Source organism: Schistocerca gregaria, chromosome 1 (genome assembly GCF_023897955.1).
Source record: "Schistocerca gregaria isolate iqSchGreg1 chromosome 1, iqSchGreg1.2, whole genome shotgun sequence".
Classification (NCBI taxonomy): Eukaryota; Metazoa; Arthropoda; class Insecta; order Orthoptera; family Acrididae; genus Schistocerca; species Schistocerca gregaria.
This window is the reverse complement of record NC_064920.1, coordinates 1,161,703,581-1,161,725,777: the sequence shown is the minus strand read 5'-3', so window position 1 is coordinate 1,161,725,777 and position 22,197 is coordinate 1,161,703,581. Positions and strand designations below refer to the sequence as shown.

At 43.1% G+C, this 22,197-nt stretch overlaps 1 protein-coding gene across 1 annotated transcript in view; it reads right to left on the bottom strand.

Moving 5' to 3' along the window:
* LOC126316749 (lachesin-like) overlaps positions 1 to 22,197 on the bottom strand; it is a 607,630-nt gene that overhangs the window by 180,250 nt on the left and 405,183 nt on the right. Inside the window, exon 3 of the mRNA XM_049992876.1 lies at positions 8,517 to 8,724. Coding sequence (XP_049848833.1) covers positions 8,517 to 8,724 — 208 coding nt within the window. The remainder of the gene's footprint in view (positions 1 to 8,516; positions 8,725 to 22,197) is intronic.

Here is a 22,197-nt window from a genome sequence, read left to right as displayed (position 1 = left end):
GTTGTCCTATAAAATATTAATAAAAACCCTGAATATGCCTTTTTAAGGGTTGTCGTTTGCTGTAAGACGCGATGTTATTTCGTCTCTCCGTAACAGGAAGTGAGCTTAATTGGCACTCTAACCAGCCCGCTTGAATTTTCAAAGGCAGGTACACGGAAAGAACAGCTAGAAGGTCCGCCTTCATTACTTTCCTCGTGAAAATTTTCTGACTGCAAATTAATAGTCCACAGAGTATCGGTTGAGGTGTATTGCGGCAGCAACAATCACAAATCACAGGTGGCACAAACAACCAAAACACTGTATAACATTCAATATCAAACGCCACAGTCACTGCCGGAAATATTTTTCTACGCTCCCCTCCGACTGGAATGGTTTTCGACGCAGATTACAAAATTTAATATTTGCGCTCACATTAACAACGTTCACAAAGGGATATTACATATTACCTGTCGCTTTAGCACGCTGTTTTGTGTGTGTTCGTGTGTGTGCGCTTGGGTGTGTGTGTGTGTTTTATTACAACAGGACGTGCCGTAAAAATATTTGCGAACGACGTGAGATATACAGCAAAGCCAATCCTGCAAAAGCGTGCCGCGGTCTCCAAACTATTTACTAAATATACGGACAAGTGCTGCAAAACCGACAGCTAAATCATTCGTGGCACGCCCGCTAAAAAAGCACAGCGGACAGCCGGGTGCGGCAAAACCATTGATTTGTGTTCGGCGTTAACCGCAGCAGCCCGTGCCTGTTTATCTTAGGGATTTTCCGGCGCATTATCGCTTCGAACGCAGGGGGAGCAAAAAGACGCCAAGCGTCCGACAATCCCGTGTTGTCGCCGTTCACCGCAGTTTCATCTTATCTTTCGAACCGTAGCCATATCGATGTTTCGCAACGTTAATTTACGTTTCTCTTGCAGCCTTCGTGCATTAATTTTTCGCACTCCTTGCTACGATCGTGTTGCGTCTTCCTGTGAAATACTAACAGTCAAATAATTTGAATAGTTAGTGGGATATTTTTATTATAAACGAGCTGAGCACCCAGTGTTGCTCCGGGTACATATTTATTCCATTTCTGTTAACCCGTCTTTTCCCTTGTCTTTGTCTATCTCCTACGCCCTCCTCTCCTTCTCTCCCCCACTCTCTCTGTCCACATCCTCCTGCTTCCTCTATCTGTCCCTCTGCTACTTCTCCCTCTCACTCTATGTGCTCCTCCCCACTTTCTCTGTCCCTCTGCTCCACCCGATATGTCGATCTCCTCCTTAACCATCTGTCCATCTCCTACTTCTGCATCCTTCCCTACTCTATCCTCCTTCACCCTCCCTACTCCCTTTACTTTTTTCCTCCCCACCCCTCTCTCCATCCATCTCCTCCTCCTCCTGCCTCTGTCCAGCTCATCCCCACTCCCACCCATCTCTCTCTCTCTCTCTCTCTCTCTCTCTCTCTGTATCTCCTCTTCCCTTTCTATTTTCTTCTTCCCCTCTCTCTGTCCATCTCCTCCCCCCTCTCTATGTCCATCTCCTCCTCTTCCCTTTGTCTGGCGATTTCCCTGCCCTCCTACCGCTACAGGAGTCTGCTGCTTCTTACCTCTACAGTATTTCTTTCCAGATAGTCAGTAATATGTGTACCAAGTTTGGTACACATATTTAGGGAGAGCTTTCGACTCATGACTTTGCCAGAGTACACACATATCACATATATTTCACAAATATTTAACATATTTCGCACATATTTGTATACATATTTCACCGAACGTCGAGCAGCAGTTTCGTTTTCACACGGCTCAATCTCTGTAACATCAGACATAATTTTGCAGCTGGCATATTCGGCTACCGTCGGTGAAAAGAGTGTTGCGAATAGAATTAGTATAAAGACGTGATAAATTACAACATTACGCATGATGTGACCGTTTTTCGCGGATCCCAGTGTTTATGACGTCTTATCTCCTGATCTATACGATGTTCAGTGGTATAATTTTATCGGTACTTTGAGAAGTGTATGTGTATAATATATGCTAAATTTGTTGTGAATAGACATACTAGAAAAGAAGAAATAAATTTAAAAAGATAAAGTGAATCATAAGGGGGCCATCCTGGTGAAAGAAGAACGTCAGCATAACCCTTCCTGCACTCGTGTGGATGGCCTTAGCGTTTCTCTTGTTTTTTTTTGTGGTGGTGACCCTGGATGCTTCCACTGGAGACTTTATCATTTCGATTCTCGTTCGCAGTGATGACACCATGACTTCATCTTCAGCCACCACTCATGCCAGGAACGCATTCCCTTCCCGAGCATAGTGCTGCAGGTGAGCAAGGCAGTGGGCCACTCGACATGCTTCCTGGTGTGGTTGAAGACTGTGGGGCACCCATTGGGCATACACTTTGCGCATGTGCAGTCATGCCTTCACGATGGTGTGAACACTTCCGACACTCAAGCCGACCACAGCGGCTATGGCTATCACCGTCATTCGGCGGTCCTGGGTAATGAGTGCATCTACCAGCTGGACGATGTTATCGGTGCTCCAAATCGTGCATCATCGGCTAACGACGCCCGTCCTTCCCTGAAGCGCTTGTGCCACGGGACAGGCAGTGTTCGCCATACACTTGTGACATTCGTCGTTGAATGTAAGTTCATCCTACTCCTTCTGCTGTCAGAAAACCTCTTTGTTCTTCTTTTGACGCCTCCATGTCATTGTTTGCAAGGCGACTGGCAACGTTGGACAGTTGATACATACGTGCTGCTGCTAGCTCTGTATAGTCACGTGACGTGCACGCGTGCCCTCTAGTGACGTGCTGTGAACTTCCACGCTCTGGTCTGAACCACACCTCGTTACACACGTCACGATATTACCCTCCTGTCACTGGTTTGCACATTCCAGACTCCGGCTCGTCTCTTTTTGAACGCTCCTTACACACTACTCTTTACAGTAGACGTCTGACTGAAAACCGGAACAGCAAATGATGAAGACTTGTTCGAAAGTAAAACATCTATATGTACATCTTTAATACCATTTATGTGACTCGAGGCTGTAATCGACACATATTAGAAGAATGTATGTATGTGTGTTTCATGTATCTATGTCCAACATCTTCTTCTAAGGCATCGGACTGAATTCAACCAAACTTGGTACACATATCATTTGTTGTCTGGTTAGAACAGCTTTGGGGGTAGAAGTCTACTGTAATCTACGATTCCATGTTGCGAAACCATCTTCGTCTCATCGTATATACCACAACCTACATTGATCTGAGCTTAGTTACTGCATTCGAGCGTTGGAAGCCGACCACTACTTTTATAGCCCTGCACTTCCCTCCATTACTGTATTAACAATTCCTTGTTGCCTCAGGGTGGTTCAAATGGTTCAAATGGCTCTGAGCACTATGGGACTCAACTGCTGTGGTCATTAGTCCCCTAGAACGTAGAACTACTTAAACCTAACTAACCTAAGGACATCACACACATCCATGCCCGAAGCAGGATTCGAACCTGCGACCGTAGCAGTCGCACGGTTCCGGACTGCGCGCCTAGAACCGCGAGACCACCGCGGCCGCCTCAGGGTGTATCATGTTAACCGATCCCTTCTTTTAGCAGGGCAGTACCACAAATTTCCTTTTCTCCGCAATTCGATTCATTGACTCCTCATTAGACACTCGACCTACCCATATCATCTTCAGCATTCTTCTGTAGCACCACATTTCAAAAACTTCTCTTAATACTCAGACTGTCTGATGATAACTTGCAGCAGAATGACCTGAACCTGAAATATTTAATAAAATAAATTTATTTACAAGAACCTAACTATGTTCTCCTAAAACAGTATGCTAGCCTATGTAAGTAGTTATTGCTCCCGTACGCTGACAGTTTGTTTTACAGTTATCTAGCATGAGCATTATCTGAGCTTTCTTTGTATTTGATGACTCGTATTGTCCTGCAGAATTTCGGTAACTAATCTATTTTTCTCTTACGGCGTCCGCAGTTTCTCATGGTTCGACAAACGTATTTAATTTTAGTTTTGCCCTTGCCGTCGCCACACGCTTCATTCAAGCTAAGGGATGGATGACATGTGCACCACCTGTCTCCAAATTGTGCAAACTTTGTCCCTTGTGTTATCGTATTTTACCTGTTTCTGTATTTTACCTATGTGTGTATTATATCTTCTGAGGCGCAGATTGGGGACCAGACCAGCATTTGTCCACATGAGGAGAAAAGCGCTCACGGTTCTCTGTGTATCAGAACTAATTCATTAAAGACCATGTGGATTGTTCGATCCTGGTCTTGCGATTTACCTGCTTCGTACGCTGGCGTTAAGGTATACGAACAGGCTAATTCCGGTAAGCCAGTGTATCATATCTGTAAATGTGGTTTCTATTCTTTCGGACATATCCGAAAGAATAGACACTATTTTGATCCTCCAGTCCCAAAGGAATTAATGACATTAGCGCTACTGGTCAGTGATTTAAATCAATGAAGAAAGTTGACAGTTGGTGCTAGACTGGGGTTCCAACCGTGGTCTCTAGGCAGACCACTGCTCCATCCGGCCGCAGTGGTCATCGAATCCGAGCGAACAACCTTAGCACGCCTCGTGTCAGACCCTAGTTCTCAGCTATCTGCACACCATTGATGTAGTGCTCGTTCCCTATATGCTCGCTATTCTCGGCATGCTCGACAAAATACAGACAGTTACGGCGAGGACTACAGTGATCTGTGCAGCTGCGCATCACGCTCGAATCATTACGGTAATCGTTGAATCGCCGCTATTAATGAGCATAGTATTTATTTTTTTAATTTATTCGTATGGCTAGGGCTCCCCGTTTGGCAGACCGTTCGCCGGGTGCAGGTCTTTCAATTTGACGCCTCTTCGGCGACCTGCAGCCGATGAGGACAGCACAACACCCAGTCCCTGGGCGGAGAAAATTCCCCGACCCAGCCGGGAATCGAACCCGGGCCCAGAGGATTGACAATCCGTCACGGTGACCATTCAGCTACCGGGGGCGGACAATGAACATAGTGGATAAGGGCTACAACATCAGTAGTGTGTGGATAAGGTTAGAATTTAGGTCTGACTGGAGGTGTTCTAGGTTAGTCCGTGCTGCTGCGATGACAACTGTGTACGGATGGTGAAGTGGTCACCGCATCTGCTAGTATGCTCGAAACCCGTCATCGAAACCTCGTCCGGCACAAATTTTCAACTTTTCCCTGATTTAAATTACTACTCATCGTCAGCTTGTGTCATCAGTGTCTTTGAATCTGGATGTATAATATTTTGTAGTATTACCGAAGCTCAATGGAAACAAAATACAGTAGTTGGTACATGAGTTCAGAGTTATCGAATGTCTCCATGAGAAAACTCAGAACAATATTTTACGGACATCTGGGGAGGAGGACGAGGAGGAGAAGGAAGACGAGTCTATCATTGCTTAACGTGCCATCGACGTCCGTGTGGTGTAGATATAGATGTAGAGACGAAGGTGCGGTATAGGCCGCCATCTGGTCGGTGGCACTTTCAAACACGTGCGCCGACAGTTGCGCTGCAGCGTTTCCTACAACTGGCACCATGGCACGAATTATTACGCCGCTGCCAATGAGATGCAGGCATCCCCTCTAAGGAGTTGCAGCGGCGGGTGTATTTAATTTCGAAAATTCATGGACTGACCCTTTTCTATGTATTTTCCAGTTGATTAACGTTTACAGATTTTTATAGTGGCCTGGCTCTGAGCACTATGTGACTCAACTGCTGAGGTCATAAGTCCCCTAGAACTTAGAACTACTTAAACCTAACTAACCTAAGGACATTACACACATCCATGCCCGAGGCAGGATTCGAACCTGCGACGGTAGCAATCGCGCGGCTCCGGACTGCGCGCCTAGAACCGCGAGACCACCGCGGCCGGCTATAGTGGCCTGGGCTTGACATCTTCTGATGAGAAATGTATTGAAGAGTGATATACTTATAAATCTTTCTACTTGTATATGTTTCTACATTCAAATCCACTGTTAGCAACTGACGCTGCGGTTACAGAAACAAAGTTATCTTCTGTTTTTTACTATCTCATATTAGATTCGAAAAGTTACGCCAGCTTTGGCGATTGTAGTAAAAAGAAAGTAGATTGTTTTATTGGCGACGGAAGTCTCTGTTATGTGACTGTGGTGTTTATTTCTATTATAGGAAAACGCTACGAACTTACGCAAGATCCCAGTACATTACGTTCTGTTACTGTGTGGCGTTGAAATTCAGGCGAAGGATTGGGAACGCAAGACATAGGTGGAGTCTTTCACAAATATCGAGGAAAAAAATGTGGCATAAATTAATAACTGAATTCTCTGTTTATGAACAGCATCTGTTTCTCCTCCTGTATCCACTAAAGGAACACACAGAGTGCACAGAAGATATAACACGAGTAGAAGCTTGTTTTGAGAAAGTATGGGGAAGAAAATAGGCATTTTGCCTTAAGATATTTAGGGAACCCGTGTAAAACCTATATCTGGATAGCCGGCTGGGGATTTGGACCCCTGTCCTCCCGAATTAATCACTGCGTCAACTCACTCGGTACGGCAGTATGTTCAGGATGAACGAAAACAGTATCTGGAAGAGATTTTAGAACATTGGAAACAGGATATCACCCCACAGCTTCAAATGGCAGCAGAAAATGAGGAGTAAACTGAAAGCTATCAAGATCGATGGCCGTGATTCTCTATATTCGGATGAAGGCTTTAGAATCTCATCTTCAGAGGAAATCAAGTAGAGAAAACTGGAGAATGCTATTCAAAGGATCGTAAACAACAATACTGACACAGTGAACAACATTAGAAAAACTCAAAGCTAAAGGATAAGTATAGATGAGAACCTTTTGGGTTTTCAGTCGGATGGTGTAATGGGCTCCGTAGTAGCTCAAACCTCGACACTTTCATCTTTTGTTTTTCTCTTAATCTACAGGGAGTTGGCTTGGGAAGTCGTACCGGGCCCACATTATTAACCTGATCCTGCGATCTCAAATTTTCACGTTTCCCGCTGTATATCAAACAATCTTTGGCGAACCCCCTTTGCGAATGAAAATGCGCTGCGAACATTGCTTTTGAGTTCTTCGCCTCAAAACAACGTAATTTTTAGAGTCTCGGAATCGAAAGTTACCCCAGCTTTGGCACACTGTTGGGAATAATGAAGGAGAATATTGATGACCAAAGTCTCCGTTACGTGTATCTGTTGTGTTTATTAAACTCCTGTTCAAAAAATGTTCAAATGTGTGTGAAATCTTATTGGACTTAACTGCTAAGGTCATCAGTCCCTAAGCTTACACACTACTTAACCTAAATTAGCCTAAGGACAAACACACACACACACACCCATGCCCTAGGGAGGACTCGAACCTCCGCCGGGACGAGCCGCACAGTCCATGACTGCAGCGCCTGAGACCGCTCGGCTAATCCCGCGCAGCTATTAAACTAGTGGGAAATCACTACGAACTGATGCATCAACACAATATAAGACTATCTGTCTGCCTGTCTTTGCCCATCTGCTAAGCCCCCTGGGGTAGATATAGTCAGATAGATATCCAGCGATCACAGGCCCTGCAGACCATGCGCTACTGCCACAAACTGCCTCCATTACTTCCTGTTTTGTGCCCGGTTCCTCCAGGTGCCTTCAATGCCCAGGGCTGCTATGTCCTTCGCCACGTCGTCCACCAAACGCTGCCTTGGTAGTCATATCTAGTTGAACTCTTTTTCACATACTGAAGCCTATAGTCCTTTGGTGCGTAAAACTGATAAGCTTCCAAGTCAATGCAATCAAAAGATGTATATGACCATTTATGTCATATAATTTGATACTCGCAAACGCACTCATTACATTCTGTAGGGTACTTTCCTTTGACGTAGAATCATGTAAAATGGCTGGAAGAAAGGTTTCACAGTAAAAGGAAAGGAAAAAAAAATCATGAATTTGTTGACTTTTTAATCATCATGAATATGTTAATTTGTAATCATATAACATGTAAAAAAATTGTTTTGTCTTTTTTCCGACTTCAAACCTGAAATGAAACTATTCACGAAATATCTAGCAATCCACGTGTCAAGGTAGATAACAGGCAAAAATCATCGAGATCCTCAATTTCCGGAATAGACTACGGGCTTATGTACATTATAAGTGAATACGGAACTCCCATTTTACGATTCCTTCTCGCTTCTGGCCAGTTTTTGTCATGAGGAAGCTTTTATTGGATGAATTATTATATCTGAAGATGGCAATAAGTTTCCGAAACGAGTGATGTGAGTATTGTCGTAAGAAGGTAATTTTGAAGTAATAATTTATTATATGTGTTATGCGTAACCAGTTAACCGTGTTGCATCATCTATTGTGAGACTGCCATACACTGTTATCTATGGTATGCGCAACGGACTAACCGTGGTGCACTGTGTAAAGTGAGTCTCTCCTACACTGTTGGTTTGTGGTCGATACACATACTTCATCTCACGCACCGATACCGCTTTTGCCCAGCGGAGTCGAAACACAGACGAATTACGCAGACTCACCCACGACCTGCAGGTAGCCGGTCTGGCTGATCATGGGGTTGGTGTTGACTTGGCACATGTAGAAGCCGCGGTCGTCCCGCTGAACGTCGCTGACGTGCAGCAGCCACGTCTTCTGGTTGTCGTGCGACACGCTGAAGCGAGGCACGCGAGCGATCACGTGCCGGTGGATCGTCAGGATCATCTGCCGGTCGATGTGGATCCACGCCACCTGCAACAACCAGTCAACACGAAATTCTCAGTTGTGCTGTTTGTGCTGTCAACTGGCAGATCTTAATTACGTCTCCTTTCATTTTTACACTACTTGACGCCGGCCGATGTGGCCGAGCGGTTCTAGGCGCTTCAGTCTGGAACCGCACGACCGATACGGTCGCGGGTTCGAATCCTGCCTAGGGCATGGATGTGTCTGATGTTCTTAGGTTAGTTAGGTTTAAGTAGTTCTACGTTCTAGGGGACTGATGACCTCGGAAGTTACGTCTCATAGTGGTCAGAGCCATTTGAACCCATTTAAAACTACTTGACAAAAACTTCCTAATACACTTGAACGGCCTCCATGCCAGCATAAAATTTACCATGGAAGTAGAAAAGGGAAAAAAATGCCATTTCTAGAGTGCTGGTCACAAGGGATGGCGAAAACCTGGGACACAGCGTGTATCGAAAACCAACGGACACGGGCCGATACCTGCACAAACTATCAAATTACCAGCCGAGCCAGAAAAGAGGCATGATTAATACGCTCGTAACGCGAGCAGGACAAATATGTGAGTCGCAGCACATCAGACGCGAAATGCAACACCTGGAAAGTGTTCTGAGGAACAATGGGTACTCCACAAATTATATTAGAAGTGAAACAGAGCCAAACAATGGCCGAAGTAAGATGTCAGAAAAAGAAATGTCGGGTACGGCCTTTGTGCCATACATTCCCAGAGTGACGAACAGAATCGGCAGTATATTGCGCAACCATGGCGTGAAGACGATTTTCAAACCGACAAGGAAGATCAAGGAGAGTCTTAGATCGGAAAAGGAGAAAAGGGACCCACTTGCAATGTCGGTAATATACCGTGTACCATGCACATGCGGAAAAGATTATGTTGGAATGACTGGAAGATCAATCAACACCAGGATCAAAGAACATATGCGACATTGCAGGTTGGGGCAGGTGGAGAAATCGGCCGTGGCAGAGCACGTACTGAGTGAGACCGATCACGTAGCTAATAAAATTCGCCGACAAGGAAGTTCTGGCTGTAGAGAAGCACTGTCACATGCGCTTGTTCAGAGAAGCTGCAGAAATACAAAAACACGCGAACAGCTGCAACAAGAAAGAGGAAAGCCTTGAGGTAAACGGGTCCTGGCTTCCCGTACTACAGCGAACGACCATCGCTGATACCAAGAGGACAACCGAAACCGGAAATGAACGCGGAGAAGCCCTCGGACGCTGGCGCACAAGGTACATTAAGTCTGCGGCCGTGAGCTCGGCTCCAGTTCACCACCGGCAGTGGAGTGTGAAGCTTTGACAATGCCAGCCACTCGTGTTGGTGAAACGTCAGTAAAATCATTAGATGAACGTCGGCCGAAGAACCCGAGACAGGAGCCAATAGGCAGTTTGTCAAAAAACTAAAGCACCCAGAAAGTGAATAGGAAACGAAACCAGACTTCTTTCGGTGAGAAGGTATGTGATGTAATTTCAGAGGTTAAGAAATAGACCTAAATTTACAAACAACCTTGCAGAATGAACTCCATTATAAGCATGATGCTGCATCATCTGTATCCTGGGTGCCTGCACTGATTCCGTTCGGAAGGGTTTTTTAAAGTTGTTGCATCCTTTCCTGAGGCGAGCTGACCTAAAAATCGAGAAACTCGTCTTTAACATCCTGGATACTGACACTAGGTCGGAGTTGACGTTCTAGGTGGTCCTATCAGGGACGATTCTGGGGAATCTTACTAGCAACGAGACTAACTCAACATCTTTATGCAGATCTACATCTACATTCATACTCCGCGAGCCACCTGAAGGTGTGTGGCGGACGGTAACTTGACTATCTCTATCGGTTTTCCCTTCTATTCCAGTCTGGTATTGTTCGTGGAAAGAAAAATTGTCGGTATGTGTCTGCGTGGGCTCTAATCTCTCTGATTTTATCCTCATCGTCTCTTCGCGAGATATACGTAGGAGGGAGCAATATACTGCTTGACTCCTCAGTGAAGGTATGTTCTCGAAACTTCAATAAAGGCCCCTACCCAGCTACTGAGCGTCTCTCCTGCAGAGGCTTCCAGTGTAGTTTATCTACCATCTCCGTAATGCTTTCGCGATTATTAGATGATCCTGTAACGAAGCGCGCTGCTCTCCGTTGGATCGTCTCTATCTCTTCTATCAACCCTGTCTGTTACGAATCCCACACTGGTGAGCAGTATTGAAGCAGTGGGCGAACAAGTGTACTGTAACCTACTTCCTTTGTTTCCGGACTGCATTTCCTTAGGATTCTTCCAATGAATGTCAGTCTGGCATCTGCTTTACCGACGACTAATTTATAGAGTCATTTCATTTTAAATTACTCCTAATGCCTACTCCCAGATAATTTATGGAATTAACTGCATCCAGTATCTGACCTGCTATTTTGTAGCTAAATGATAAAGGATCTTTCTTTCTATGTATTCGCAGCACATTACACTTGTTCACATTGAGACTCAATTGTCATTCCCTGCACCATGCGTCAGGTCTTTGCAGATCCTCCTGCATTTCAGTACAATTTTCCATCGTTACAACCTCTCGATATACTACAGCATCATCCGAAAAAGCCTCAGTGAACTTCCAATGTTGTCCACAAGGTCATTTATATATATATTGTGAATAGCAAGATCCTATGACACTCCCCTGTGGCACACCTGAAATCACTCTTACTTCGGTTACGGGACCTCGGCTGTTCAGTATAAAATGTATAATTAAAACATCTTCAGCCTGTCTAAATTTCCAGATGTTATTTTATTTGAGCCACCAGTTTCAGCACTATATTATGCCATCTTCATGGCCCCTGACCGACGTTTAGTAAGAAACACACCTCTGGACCAGTCGCAATCGGAGCAAGCATTCAGTGACTGATTATGGCAATTGATGATAGAATGGATTGCTGCGCCAAAAATCTACGAATACCAGTAACTGAATGCTTCCCCCCACTTTCACTGGACCAGGAGGTGGGATTCTTCTAGACATCGGTCAGGGGGCTGAAGATGGCGTAATATAGCGCTGAAACTAGTCACTCAAATATAATAACAAATGGAAATTCAGACGGCTGAAAGTGTTTTGATTTGAATTTTTATATCTCAACACGGCGTGATGCGACATTTCATAGAGACATGTTCCATGCGTGAACGGGAACCATCCTGTTGAAAATGTCACCGCGATACTTTCACAGGAGATATAACAGAGGAGACGCATGATGTCCATGACATACTTCCGTGCCACCAGATTCCCCTTAATCACTACCAGCCATGACCTGAAGTCATACCAGTTGTTTTCCCACACCATGGTGCCAAGAACTACTCGACTGAGCCTCTCCAAAACACAGGGCGAACGGGACCTCTCTCCGTGTCGACATAATCGGCGACGGTGGTGATCCGAGATAATAACAGTATAACGATTTACTGCTGAACACAATGCGACACCTTTCGTCAGCAGACTAGTACCAAGTCACAGAACTGCTAAAAATGCAGCCGTTGATGTTCTTGTGTTAATGGCTGTCTACAAATAGGACAGAGTTCCTTGTATGGCTGGTGCTACTCCCAAATAAAAGGTGTGGGCGACACAGAATATTGCAGAGGACCCATTACTTCTCCTCTGTTGCCAAGCGCAGGTATGAAGCTCCTATGAGGTGCTTTCTTAATAATAAGGTAGTCCTCCTTGCTGGTAGTCATACGTGATCAACTTCAACCTTGTAATCGGTACGCCTGTCTTCATGTTCCCTTGCAGTCCTGCATTGGGCCACTGTCACATTAGAATGCCCGATAAATCTGTATATTGCACAGTTCGACCAGATGATGAAATGCAGAACCACGTTGAAGTCCATTCCAAATTTTGTCAGGTGATAACACTGTCTCATACGAGTTTGTGGCATCTGCGCGTCTCTCATATTGTTCGCTAAACATCAGGCTCTGTTCACGTCTCTTATCTACAATACCAGGCCTGATAACATCACTACGCGCGAACAACACTAATGCACTGTGGTGGTCTTTCAACTTATCACAGAGACTTGCAACTCTAATCATTTGCATACTCGCCTATGGTGTGTAATTGTACCAAGTTAGATTACCACCCGACCATGTCTTTTGGGTGCTTCACATTTTTGTCGGAAAGTGCATATCTCCCATGCCACCGCAATGAGTGTGTCGGACGGAAAGTACGCAACTTGTAGGTCTACCAGCTGTCTTAATAATCTGTTAAAACGTTCACTCGGTTACACTAGTTGCAGATTGCCTACCTAATGGCTTGCAGGGGAAACAAAAATTAAATTTTCAGTACTTCGTGTAACTATCTAGCGAATTTAAAATTTATAATGCTGTCATAATCTATTCATCAAGAGGTATTCACTTTGTTGTTGTGGTCTTCAGTCCTGAGACTGGTTTGATGCAGCTCTCCATGCTACTCTTTCCTGTGCAAGCTTCTTCATCTCCCAGTACCTACTGCAACCTACATCCTTCTTAATCTGCTTAGTGTATTCATCTTTTGGTCTCCCTCTACGATTTTTACCCTCCACACTGCCCTCCAATACTAAATTGGTGATCCCTTGATGCCTCAGAACACGTCCTACCAACCGATCCCTTCTTCTGGTCAAGTTGTGCCACAAACTTTTCTTCTCCCCAATCCTATTCAAATACTTCCTCATTAGTTATGTGATCTACCCATATAATCTTCAGCATTCTTCAGTAGCACCACATTTCGAAAGCTTCTATTCTCTTCTTGTCCAAACTATTTATCGTCCATGTTTCACTTCCATACATGGCTACACTCCATACAAATACTTTCAGAAATGACTTCCTGACAGTTAAATCTATACTCGATGTTAACAAATTTCTCTTCTTCAGAAACGCTTTCCTTGCTATTGCCAGTCTACATTTTATATCCTCTCTACTTCGACCATCATCAGTTATTTTGGTCCCCAAATAGCAAAACTCCTTTACTACTTTAAGTGTCTCATTTCCTAATCTAATTCCCTCAGCAGCACCCGACTTAATTCGACTACATTCCATTATCCTCGTTTTGCTTTTGTTGATGTTCATCTTATATCCTCCTTTCAAGACACTATCCATTCCATTCAACTGCTCTTCCTTACGTTAAAGATTTAAGGTGATACGACAAGTATTAGAGTTGGAAACTCTGTATACGAGTACATCTTGAGGCCATATAACTCCTAGTTCACACATTACACGAACTATATTCATTCTCTGTTTGAGAATGAGAAAACTTACCGACTTGAAACAAGTTCTACAGATAATTCCAAAACCTTTTCTTAACTTCTCCCGTCGACATCCCTCCAAAAAAATTCAAGCAAAAGAAATTTCAGCATCAGTCATGGATTTTAATTTATTACTTCATTACTACTAAATCTGTTTTCAAAATAGTGTAGACATATGCCACCCAGTTTCGCCAAAAAGTTATAGCGTTGTACGACAAATTTTTCAGGAGATATGACGTAATTCATGATTCACTGCGCGTATGGTGCGCCGAAAGAACCATGATGAATGGTGAACAGAATAATCCACTCTAGGTAGTGCCAAAATGAATAATAAAACACACACACACACACACACACACACACACAATTTATCAAAGAGTCTTAGGTTATTTCTTTTTGTTCTTTTTTTCTTAAATATGATGAGACTTAACTTCTATGGTCATCAGTCTCGAAGCTTACACATTACTTAACCTAAATCATCCTAAGTACAAATACACACACCCATGCCCGAGGGAGGACACGAACCTCTGCCGGGACCAGCCGCACAGTCCATGACTGCAGCGCCCTAGACCGCTCGACTAATCCCACGCGGCTCTTAGGTTATTGTCTACAGCAAATAAACGCTGGACTATCAGGACATTGATTCCACTTCCTGTACTGAATGACAGTTTTATTTAAACGCGTATAAATGCAAGGTAATGCTTACAAAATTGAGAACGGATCTGACAGTATCTCATTCAAGATTAGTGCCTGTGAAATTATTTGATTAACAGCAGGTAATCTTACAAAGTGAAGTGAAATGGAACAAACACCTAAATCAGTAGCAGAGAAGGTGAATGGAAGAAATAAGGGGGTGTACGAAGACATTCAGACCCGTGTAGGGCTCCACGTCGTGTAACAATAACCTCGAAATTTTCGTTAAAAATATTTTATTGTATTGTTCTGTTGTAATTCGTTGTGGCCTAACTGCCCGGTATGACCGTCGCATCAGCAGAGGACATTTTTTTCCGTAGAAGCTAACACTGCTGACAATCTACGCTGTACGCGCTGGCATTGTGTAGCCAATAGGGATCGTGGGAGAGAGGTTATGTGTTGACTGATAGCTGCCACAGAAGAGAGTGTAGTTGCAAACCATAAGTAATTGCATTTATAAGGATGAATCGCGGTTAGTCGATACACATATGCACATTATTAGTGCCATAATGACTTTACCAATAAGTTTGCCCCACTGTTCTAAAAATAATTTTATTGTTTCACAGCCACAATGTGTGCTTCCAGAGAATTTTCGTTTCACGTTAAAGGATCTGACACTCCACTGTGTTATTGTTCGTAGCATGTCATAGGTTCGGTTATATTTATTTTGCACTCCAGGCTTAATGAAAGCTAACATGAGATTGTGTTCTTTCTGGTGGGATTTTCCCACCTTAGATCTTGCCTCTATGGCAGTGGTTAACTTTACCAACATTTAATGTGCACATGGGATTATGTAAAGAACGTTCTTTACAAGGATGCCTTAGTAATTCTACTTGTGTTATACGAGTGTTGCAGACAACTATCTGTTCCTAGTCTTAGCGCTCACTGCTATGCACAGTGAGGATCACAACGATCTTCTCTCTCTCCCACCAACAAAAGTAATCTAAGGCCGCAAAACACAAAGGCTGCAATACATTTTCTAAACTAATCTGGCAAATGATATGACTTGTCGGCCTTACGGAAGTCGGAGGGATGCAGTGGGCGCCCAGTCAATCTATAATGGTTACCTCGAATTACTCATTAAAATTATTTTGTTGTACTGTTCACTATTATTCGATCTAGATTAAGTGTCAAGTAAGAACACAGCCTCTCAGCAGAGATTGTTTGTTTCCTTGAAATTTGTAATACTGACAATCCATTCCCTACGCAAAGCTATGTGTAATCAATAGGGGTCGCGGTGGAAGAATTTGAAGTATTGACTGCTGGCCCCAATGAGGCTTCCTCTTGCACCGACACCCAATGACATAGAACGGGTTTCCTTTCTGAATTCATAGAGAACCTGTATCCGAAGTGGCAGTGCTACATTTCTAACGTGATTACTTCTCGACCATCCGTGAGTGGCTGACGACCCAGCGTTTCATCGCGGACGTTCCTAACAGTGTGACCTGTACAATACAAAGAACTTCCTTATGGTCAATGAGCAATTAACACTTCAAGTTGGACGCCCCCTAAACACGCTCACTCCTTTACTAACTTGAACAGCTAAATGTCCATCGTTCCATGCGTGAATGAGATAGGGCGTAATTTCTATATTTATCAGTTCATTTGCTTGGACGCAGCACCAAGTATTCAAAATTATATCATATTTACAATTAAAGCAAAATTCATTTGAATTAATTATTTTTAAAGGAATTTACAGTATTAAACTATCATCCACAAAAAACTTGGATAGCTAAAAGTTACACAGATCTAATAAAGAAATAATAAATCTCGAGAGTTACGATAAGAAGAAGGAAGGAAAAAACAAAAAAAAAGAAAGAAAGAGGAAAACTCGCTATTTAAATTCCAGCGTTGGTGTGGTGGGGGCCTAAGATAAAATACACTGAGTTTTATCCTTCCCAACCGCAGATAACACTACCCACTCATAGCTTCTGTTTGGCCTTTGACACAACCTGTTCGTAGGTTCTATTTGCCCTCTGATATTTCATCGTATAAAGCTGTATGTGACATTGGTAGAACAGAGAATGGTAGATATGGACAGAAAATACCGTGCGTCATGCTCTCTGAAGTGCTTTACAACGTAAACGTGTAGGTGTGTGTGCAGGCTGCAGGTTTACCTCCGAACGATCCAGAATTTCTCTAATTTTACATGTCCATCACAGTTATAGTCGTAGCTAACTAACTAACTAATGGGAAATAAATTTGAGAAAAAATAATACGATCATAAACTCATCTTGAATACCAGAATGAGATTTTCACTCTGCAGCGGAGTGTGCGCTGATATGAAACTTCCTGGCAGATTAAAACTGTGTGCCCGACCGAGACTCGAACTCGGGACCTTTGCCTTTCGCGGGCAAGTGCTCTACCAACTGAGCTACCGAAGCACGACTCACGGCCGGTACTCACAGCTTTACTTCTCCCAGTACCTCTTCTCCTACCTTCCAAACTTTACAGAAGCTCTCCTGCGAAACATGCAGAACTAGCACTCTGGAAACATCCCCCAGGCTGTGGCTAAGCCATGTCTCCGCAATATCTTATCTTTCAGGAGTGCTAGTTCTGCATGTTTCGCAGGAGAGCTTCTGTAAAGTTTGGAAGGTAGGAGACGAGGTACTGCCAGAAGTACAGCTGTGAGTACCGAGCGTGAGTCGTGCTTCAGTAGCTCAGTTGGTAGAGCACTTGCCCGCGAAAGGTAAAGGTCCCGACTTCGAGTCTCGGTCGGGCACACAGTTTTAATCTGCCAGGAAGTTTCATCTTGAATAATTTCTCCTCCGAAATTTATCTTATCCTTCAATTAATCCCCTTTGGTGACAAACAATGATCACGAAACAGCGAAAAAACATCTACTTGGATGAATACTTTTCAGTAAAAACCACTACATTGAACCTGAATCTAACATCTGTGTTTCCAACACCTAAATAAATGGTGCCGGTATCTCCATATACACTCCGGAAGCCAAGGAGCCAGGGTACAGTGCCTGAAGGAGGGTACTTCCTACCAGTTTTATTACAGTCACTTATTGAGCGAGAGAAAAGTGACTTACTCCACGTACCATGGTGGCAGAAGATCTGACGCACAGACAACTTCGAATACAGGGTATCTAAATTTAGTCAACAGGGTTTGGCGTGAAGTACATCATCGTTCTTCCAAGCAACGTCATTTAAGTTCCTTGAGCGTTCCTGTTACACTTCCATATGGGCTACACTGACCGTTTACGAGTCTAGCAGCGCTTATCAGTTCTTGGTCATTGTCTTTGTCATGGTCAGTTGAAATGTACTCCAGCAGTGGACCAACAGAACTGGTCGCAGTATCGTTGATTTACTTTAGAGATGCAATGAGCTTCCCAGAACGCTTTCAGAAAATCTAGATATTCCCTAATACTCATTTTACGTGGTCGTCTCACTTCATATTCCGTTTTAGTATCAACTCAAAAAATGCGGCGTGCACAAGATTTTCACCAACAGCCTCTCAATCCAATACTGTGCATTTCATTTGTTTTCTACAGGCATTATCTTGCATTTATCTACATTTAAAGCAAGTTTCCTTTCATTACACCAAGTTGAAATTTTGTCCAACTCTTTATGCGCCCCACGTTAAGTAGCTGGCTGCATTCTATTAGACCTTTGATTTCAAATACTTGTAGGTGATTATGGAACATAGCTGCTGCCTAAAATATATAAGAAAAACCACGGAAAACAAACCTGAATCTCGATCATCCCCGGATTAAAGTCCAGTGTCTAATCCCTGCGGGGTGATAGGGACTGTATTACAATGCCACATAACTCGCGTAGCACTGTGGGTGAAAGTCGCAGAAACATCTAAGTGTTTTCCTCCTCAAAATCTCAACAGTGTTACACAATCGTGTGGACACCTAGAAGGTAAGCAATATCCGGCAAATGAAGAACGAATGGTGTAGGAATTCGGTTCCTTTGGCAGAAGTGGACGGTCCAATAGCAAATTACGGCAACAGAATCAATTTTTCAGTAAACGTTTGCACTGTCGTACCAAGCGTCCAAAGAAATCATTTAACAAAAATGGCTCTGAGCACTATGGGACTTAACTTCCGAGGTCATCAGTCCCCTAGAACTTAGAACTACTTAAACCTAACTAACCTAAGGACATCACACACATCCATGCCCGAGGCAGCATTCTAAACTGCGACCGTAGCGGTCGCGCGGTTCCAGACTGTAGCGCCTAGAACCGCTCGGGAATCATTTAACAACTCTGGCTTGACTGAAATGTAAAAGTAATGTACATAATGAACTGAAAGAAACGGAATAGATGGTGGTTGGGAAGCAAAAGGAGGAGTGTCTGACATATTGAGTAACTGAGTTAATCCAGCACTCTTGCTTAGATGACGTCATCAGTAGCGCTCTGCCCGCGAAAGACAGTGACCACAGGTCTCCTCAAAGTCTGGCACATAGTTTTCAACGGGTTTTGTTCAATTTACATGCTGCAGTGATCCGTTTGTGGGATGCATAATTGGGATAAGCGTTACATTTGCTTACAATTGATACTGGTGTCTGTAGACAGGGCATAGCAAATTATGCTGCTCAAAGAAACACTAAAGAGGGAGAGTACAGTGACAAATCAGTTCCTAAAAACAAAATAACGAGAAGGAAGGCAAGGGATGATTTCGGCTGTAGAAAAATTCTGAAAAATTTTCTAAAATTCCTAGCTTTCGCTATAAAACAACAATCGCTGACTTCATATTTCAAGACTGGCAGCTGATCTAAGGGCACAGCTGCTGAGGCAAATTTATTGGAAATTGTCAACGAGCTCATAAATTCTCTTTTCCATATTTGGGTTCACAACCGAAATTAATACCTTTCTCCTGTATGAGATGTAGTCATCAATAATTACTCTAGCGAGTGGCCAGCTATGACCCTTGACTTTCAGACGTACACAGTCAGTTACACCGTGCTTTTTGGGGTAATCAGACTCTTGATTTCTTCATTCACGTTTACCGTGACACAGTCAGAGTGCAGTAATGAACACATTTCCTTTAACAAAAAAAATTTAGTGTCATATTCACATAACATATTTCAGGGGCTAAACTAATCTCATCAGTCATTTGCAACAGTCCATGTATAATTCTTGGCCACAGGCAGTATCAAAATATGTTGAGAGTCCCTATTTGTGAGAGACCGTACCAATGGAATGTTCAAAACAATATAAGTTCAAAACAATTTAATTATACAAATATTTTACGCCAGTAGTTTATTGCAATAAACTTTATTCTGACTAATATGACGCAACTCACCGAGAATTTCTCAACTGTAACAATCTCTTCTTTTACATTTAATGTTTTCATTTAATTTTTAATATAAGCCTTCACATACCATTTCTGCCATGCACTGCTACTTCTTAAACCATAGAACCATTTCATTATGTTTTAGCACTTGCGCTATTGTCTTGTTCCTTCTTCCAGTTACCGTTACGGATAAATCTCATTCCTCGCCAGCTATGCGAACGTCCTCATTTCTTAATTATTTAATTTCGTTGTAAGGCAGTGTATCACACGTAATTAAATGCAAGCTGTTTCCGCTTTGCGCTGACACTGTAATTTAGGCAGAGACGGCAAAAGTCTTGGAATAGCAGTTGAACAGAATGGGTAGCACCTTGAAAATAAGTTCTAAAATTAATATTGACGAAACAAAGATAATGGAGTATATTATAGTGTAATCAAGCGTTGCTGAGAGTATTAAATTAGGAAATGAGGCAATAAAAGCAGCAGATGACTTCTGCTATCTAGGAAGAAAAATAATTAACAATGGCCCAAGTGGTGAGGATATAAAATGTGCACTGCCAATACCAAGAAAAACGTTTCAGAAAACGAATAATATGTTAATATTAATTATAAATTTAGATCTTATGAAATATTTTCTCGGCGTATTTATATGGAGCAGGACATTATGAAATGTGGTGCTGCAGAAGAATTGCGGAAAAATGAAATTTGTAGGTAACTTGACTAAAGGAGGGATCATTATTGGACACACACTGTGGTATCAATCTATCGTTGTACTGGTAAAGGTAGAAGTGAGGATAGTAAAAACTGTAGTGCTAGACCAAGTTTTGAGAACATCAAACAGGTTAAAATGGATGTAAGCGTCAGTAGTTATTCGGAGGTGAAGTGGCTTGCACTGGGTTGAGTAGCTTAGACGGCTGCAAGAAATCCGTCTTCGGCTCATGACAACAACATCGGGACAGTACTGTAATCGGAGTCTATGAAAAGTAGAAAATTCAGTAATTTCCAAACGTTGTCAGTGAAATATACAATCAAAAACCGTAATACACGTTTAATAATTTCGGAATCGGGGATTTAACAATAAAACTTATTAAATAGATGAAATATATTCGTGTACTCTACTTCAACACAAAGAGAATGAACGATGAAATTTTCTGTAAAGACTTCTTTACTGTAGTTACTATTTCTGGTTACGGAAACTGTGCATAGAGATGAAAAATTTAACGTGGTTCAGGAATTCAGACTCTACTGAGAAAAAAAGGAAATGAGGCTATACTTACGCTGCCAGACGCATTTTTCAGCGGGAACATGTTCGCTCTCAACGTGACGTCACATAATGGAGGTCAAGCGCGGAGCTACACCCCCGTGGTGCATTTTTCAGTAAAACAGCTTCCGCGCCTGTCCATACCTATCGGAATGCCGTTACCCAAGAACGATATGAGGACAGCAATTTCCGTCCATAAAGAAGCTGTGGCGACCTACCACCGCCAACACGCGGGCTGGCATCTCCTATAAAAGTTTAGTATGTGTCGGCGCTATCAACGCAAGTGCAGACCTGATACTAGGCACATGAATGTCGGCGGCAGCATGTAACGCTGGAGAAATACGGGCCCGAAAAGTGACTCACCCTACATAATTCTCCGTCCATGGGGACAGCACTCGAACACAAAAAAAGGGGAAAGAAATTCTGCGATGGACGTCATCGGGATAAAGCGATGAGCGATGCATGGGCACGACCTCATGACAACACTGCCAAAATGAGTTAGGGAGTCCCATAAAACAAGGGAAATCTATTTTTTCCCCTTGTATCGACGTGTCGATATTCTACGGCCTTGCATAATTAACGAGCCTATATTGTCAACTGCACACTGTATTACACAGAATTTAACACTATTCTGCAGCCAAAACTTCGCAACTTTTTCTTTTATCGTACAAGAAAACAATCATAATTCGTAGGTCCGTGAATAGAATAACAGCCTAATGAGTACAGAATATGGACGAACCCAGAAAGATGAAACTAATGAGAAGTAGCAAAAATAAAAACAGCGAGAAGATTAAGATCAAAACTGATCACGAAGCAGACAATGTTGAGGAATTTTGCTGGCTTGGAAGCAAAATAACCCATGAAGGACGAAGGAAGGCGAAGCAAAATAATCCATGAGGAAGGAAGCAAGGAGGACATAAAAAGCAGAGTAGCACCAACAAAGAGGTGGCCAACGAACGTCTGCTAATATCAGACGCAGTCCTTAAACAGAGCAAAGAAATTGTGTGAATGTGCGTTTGGAGGGCTGCATCTCTTCAA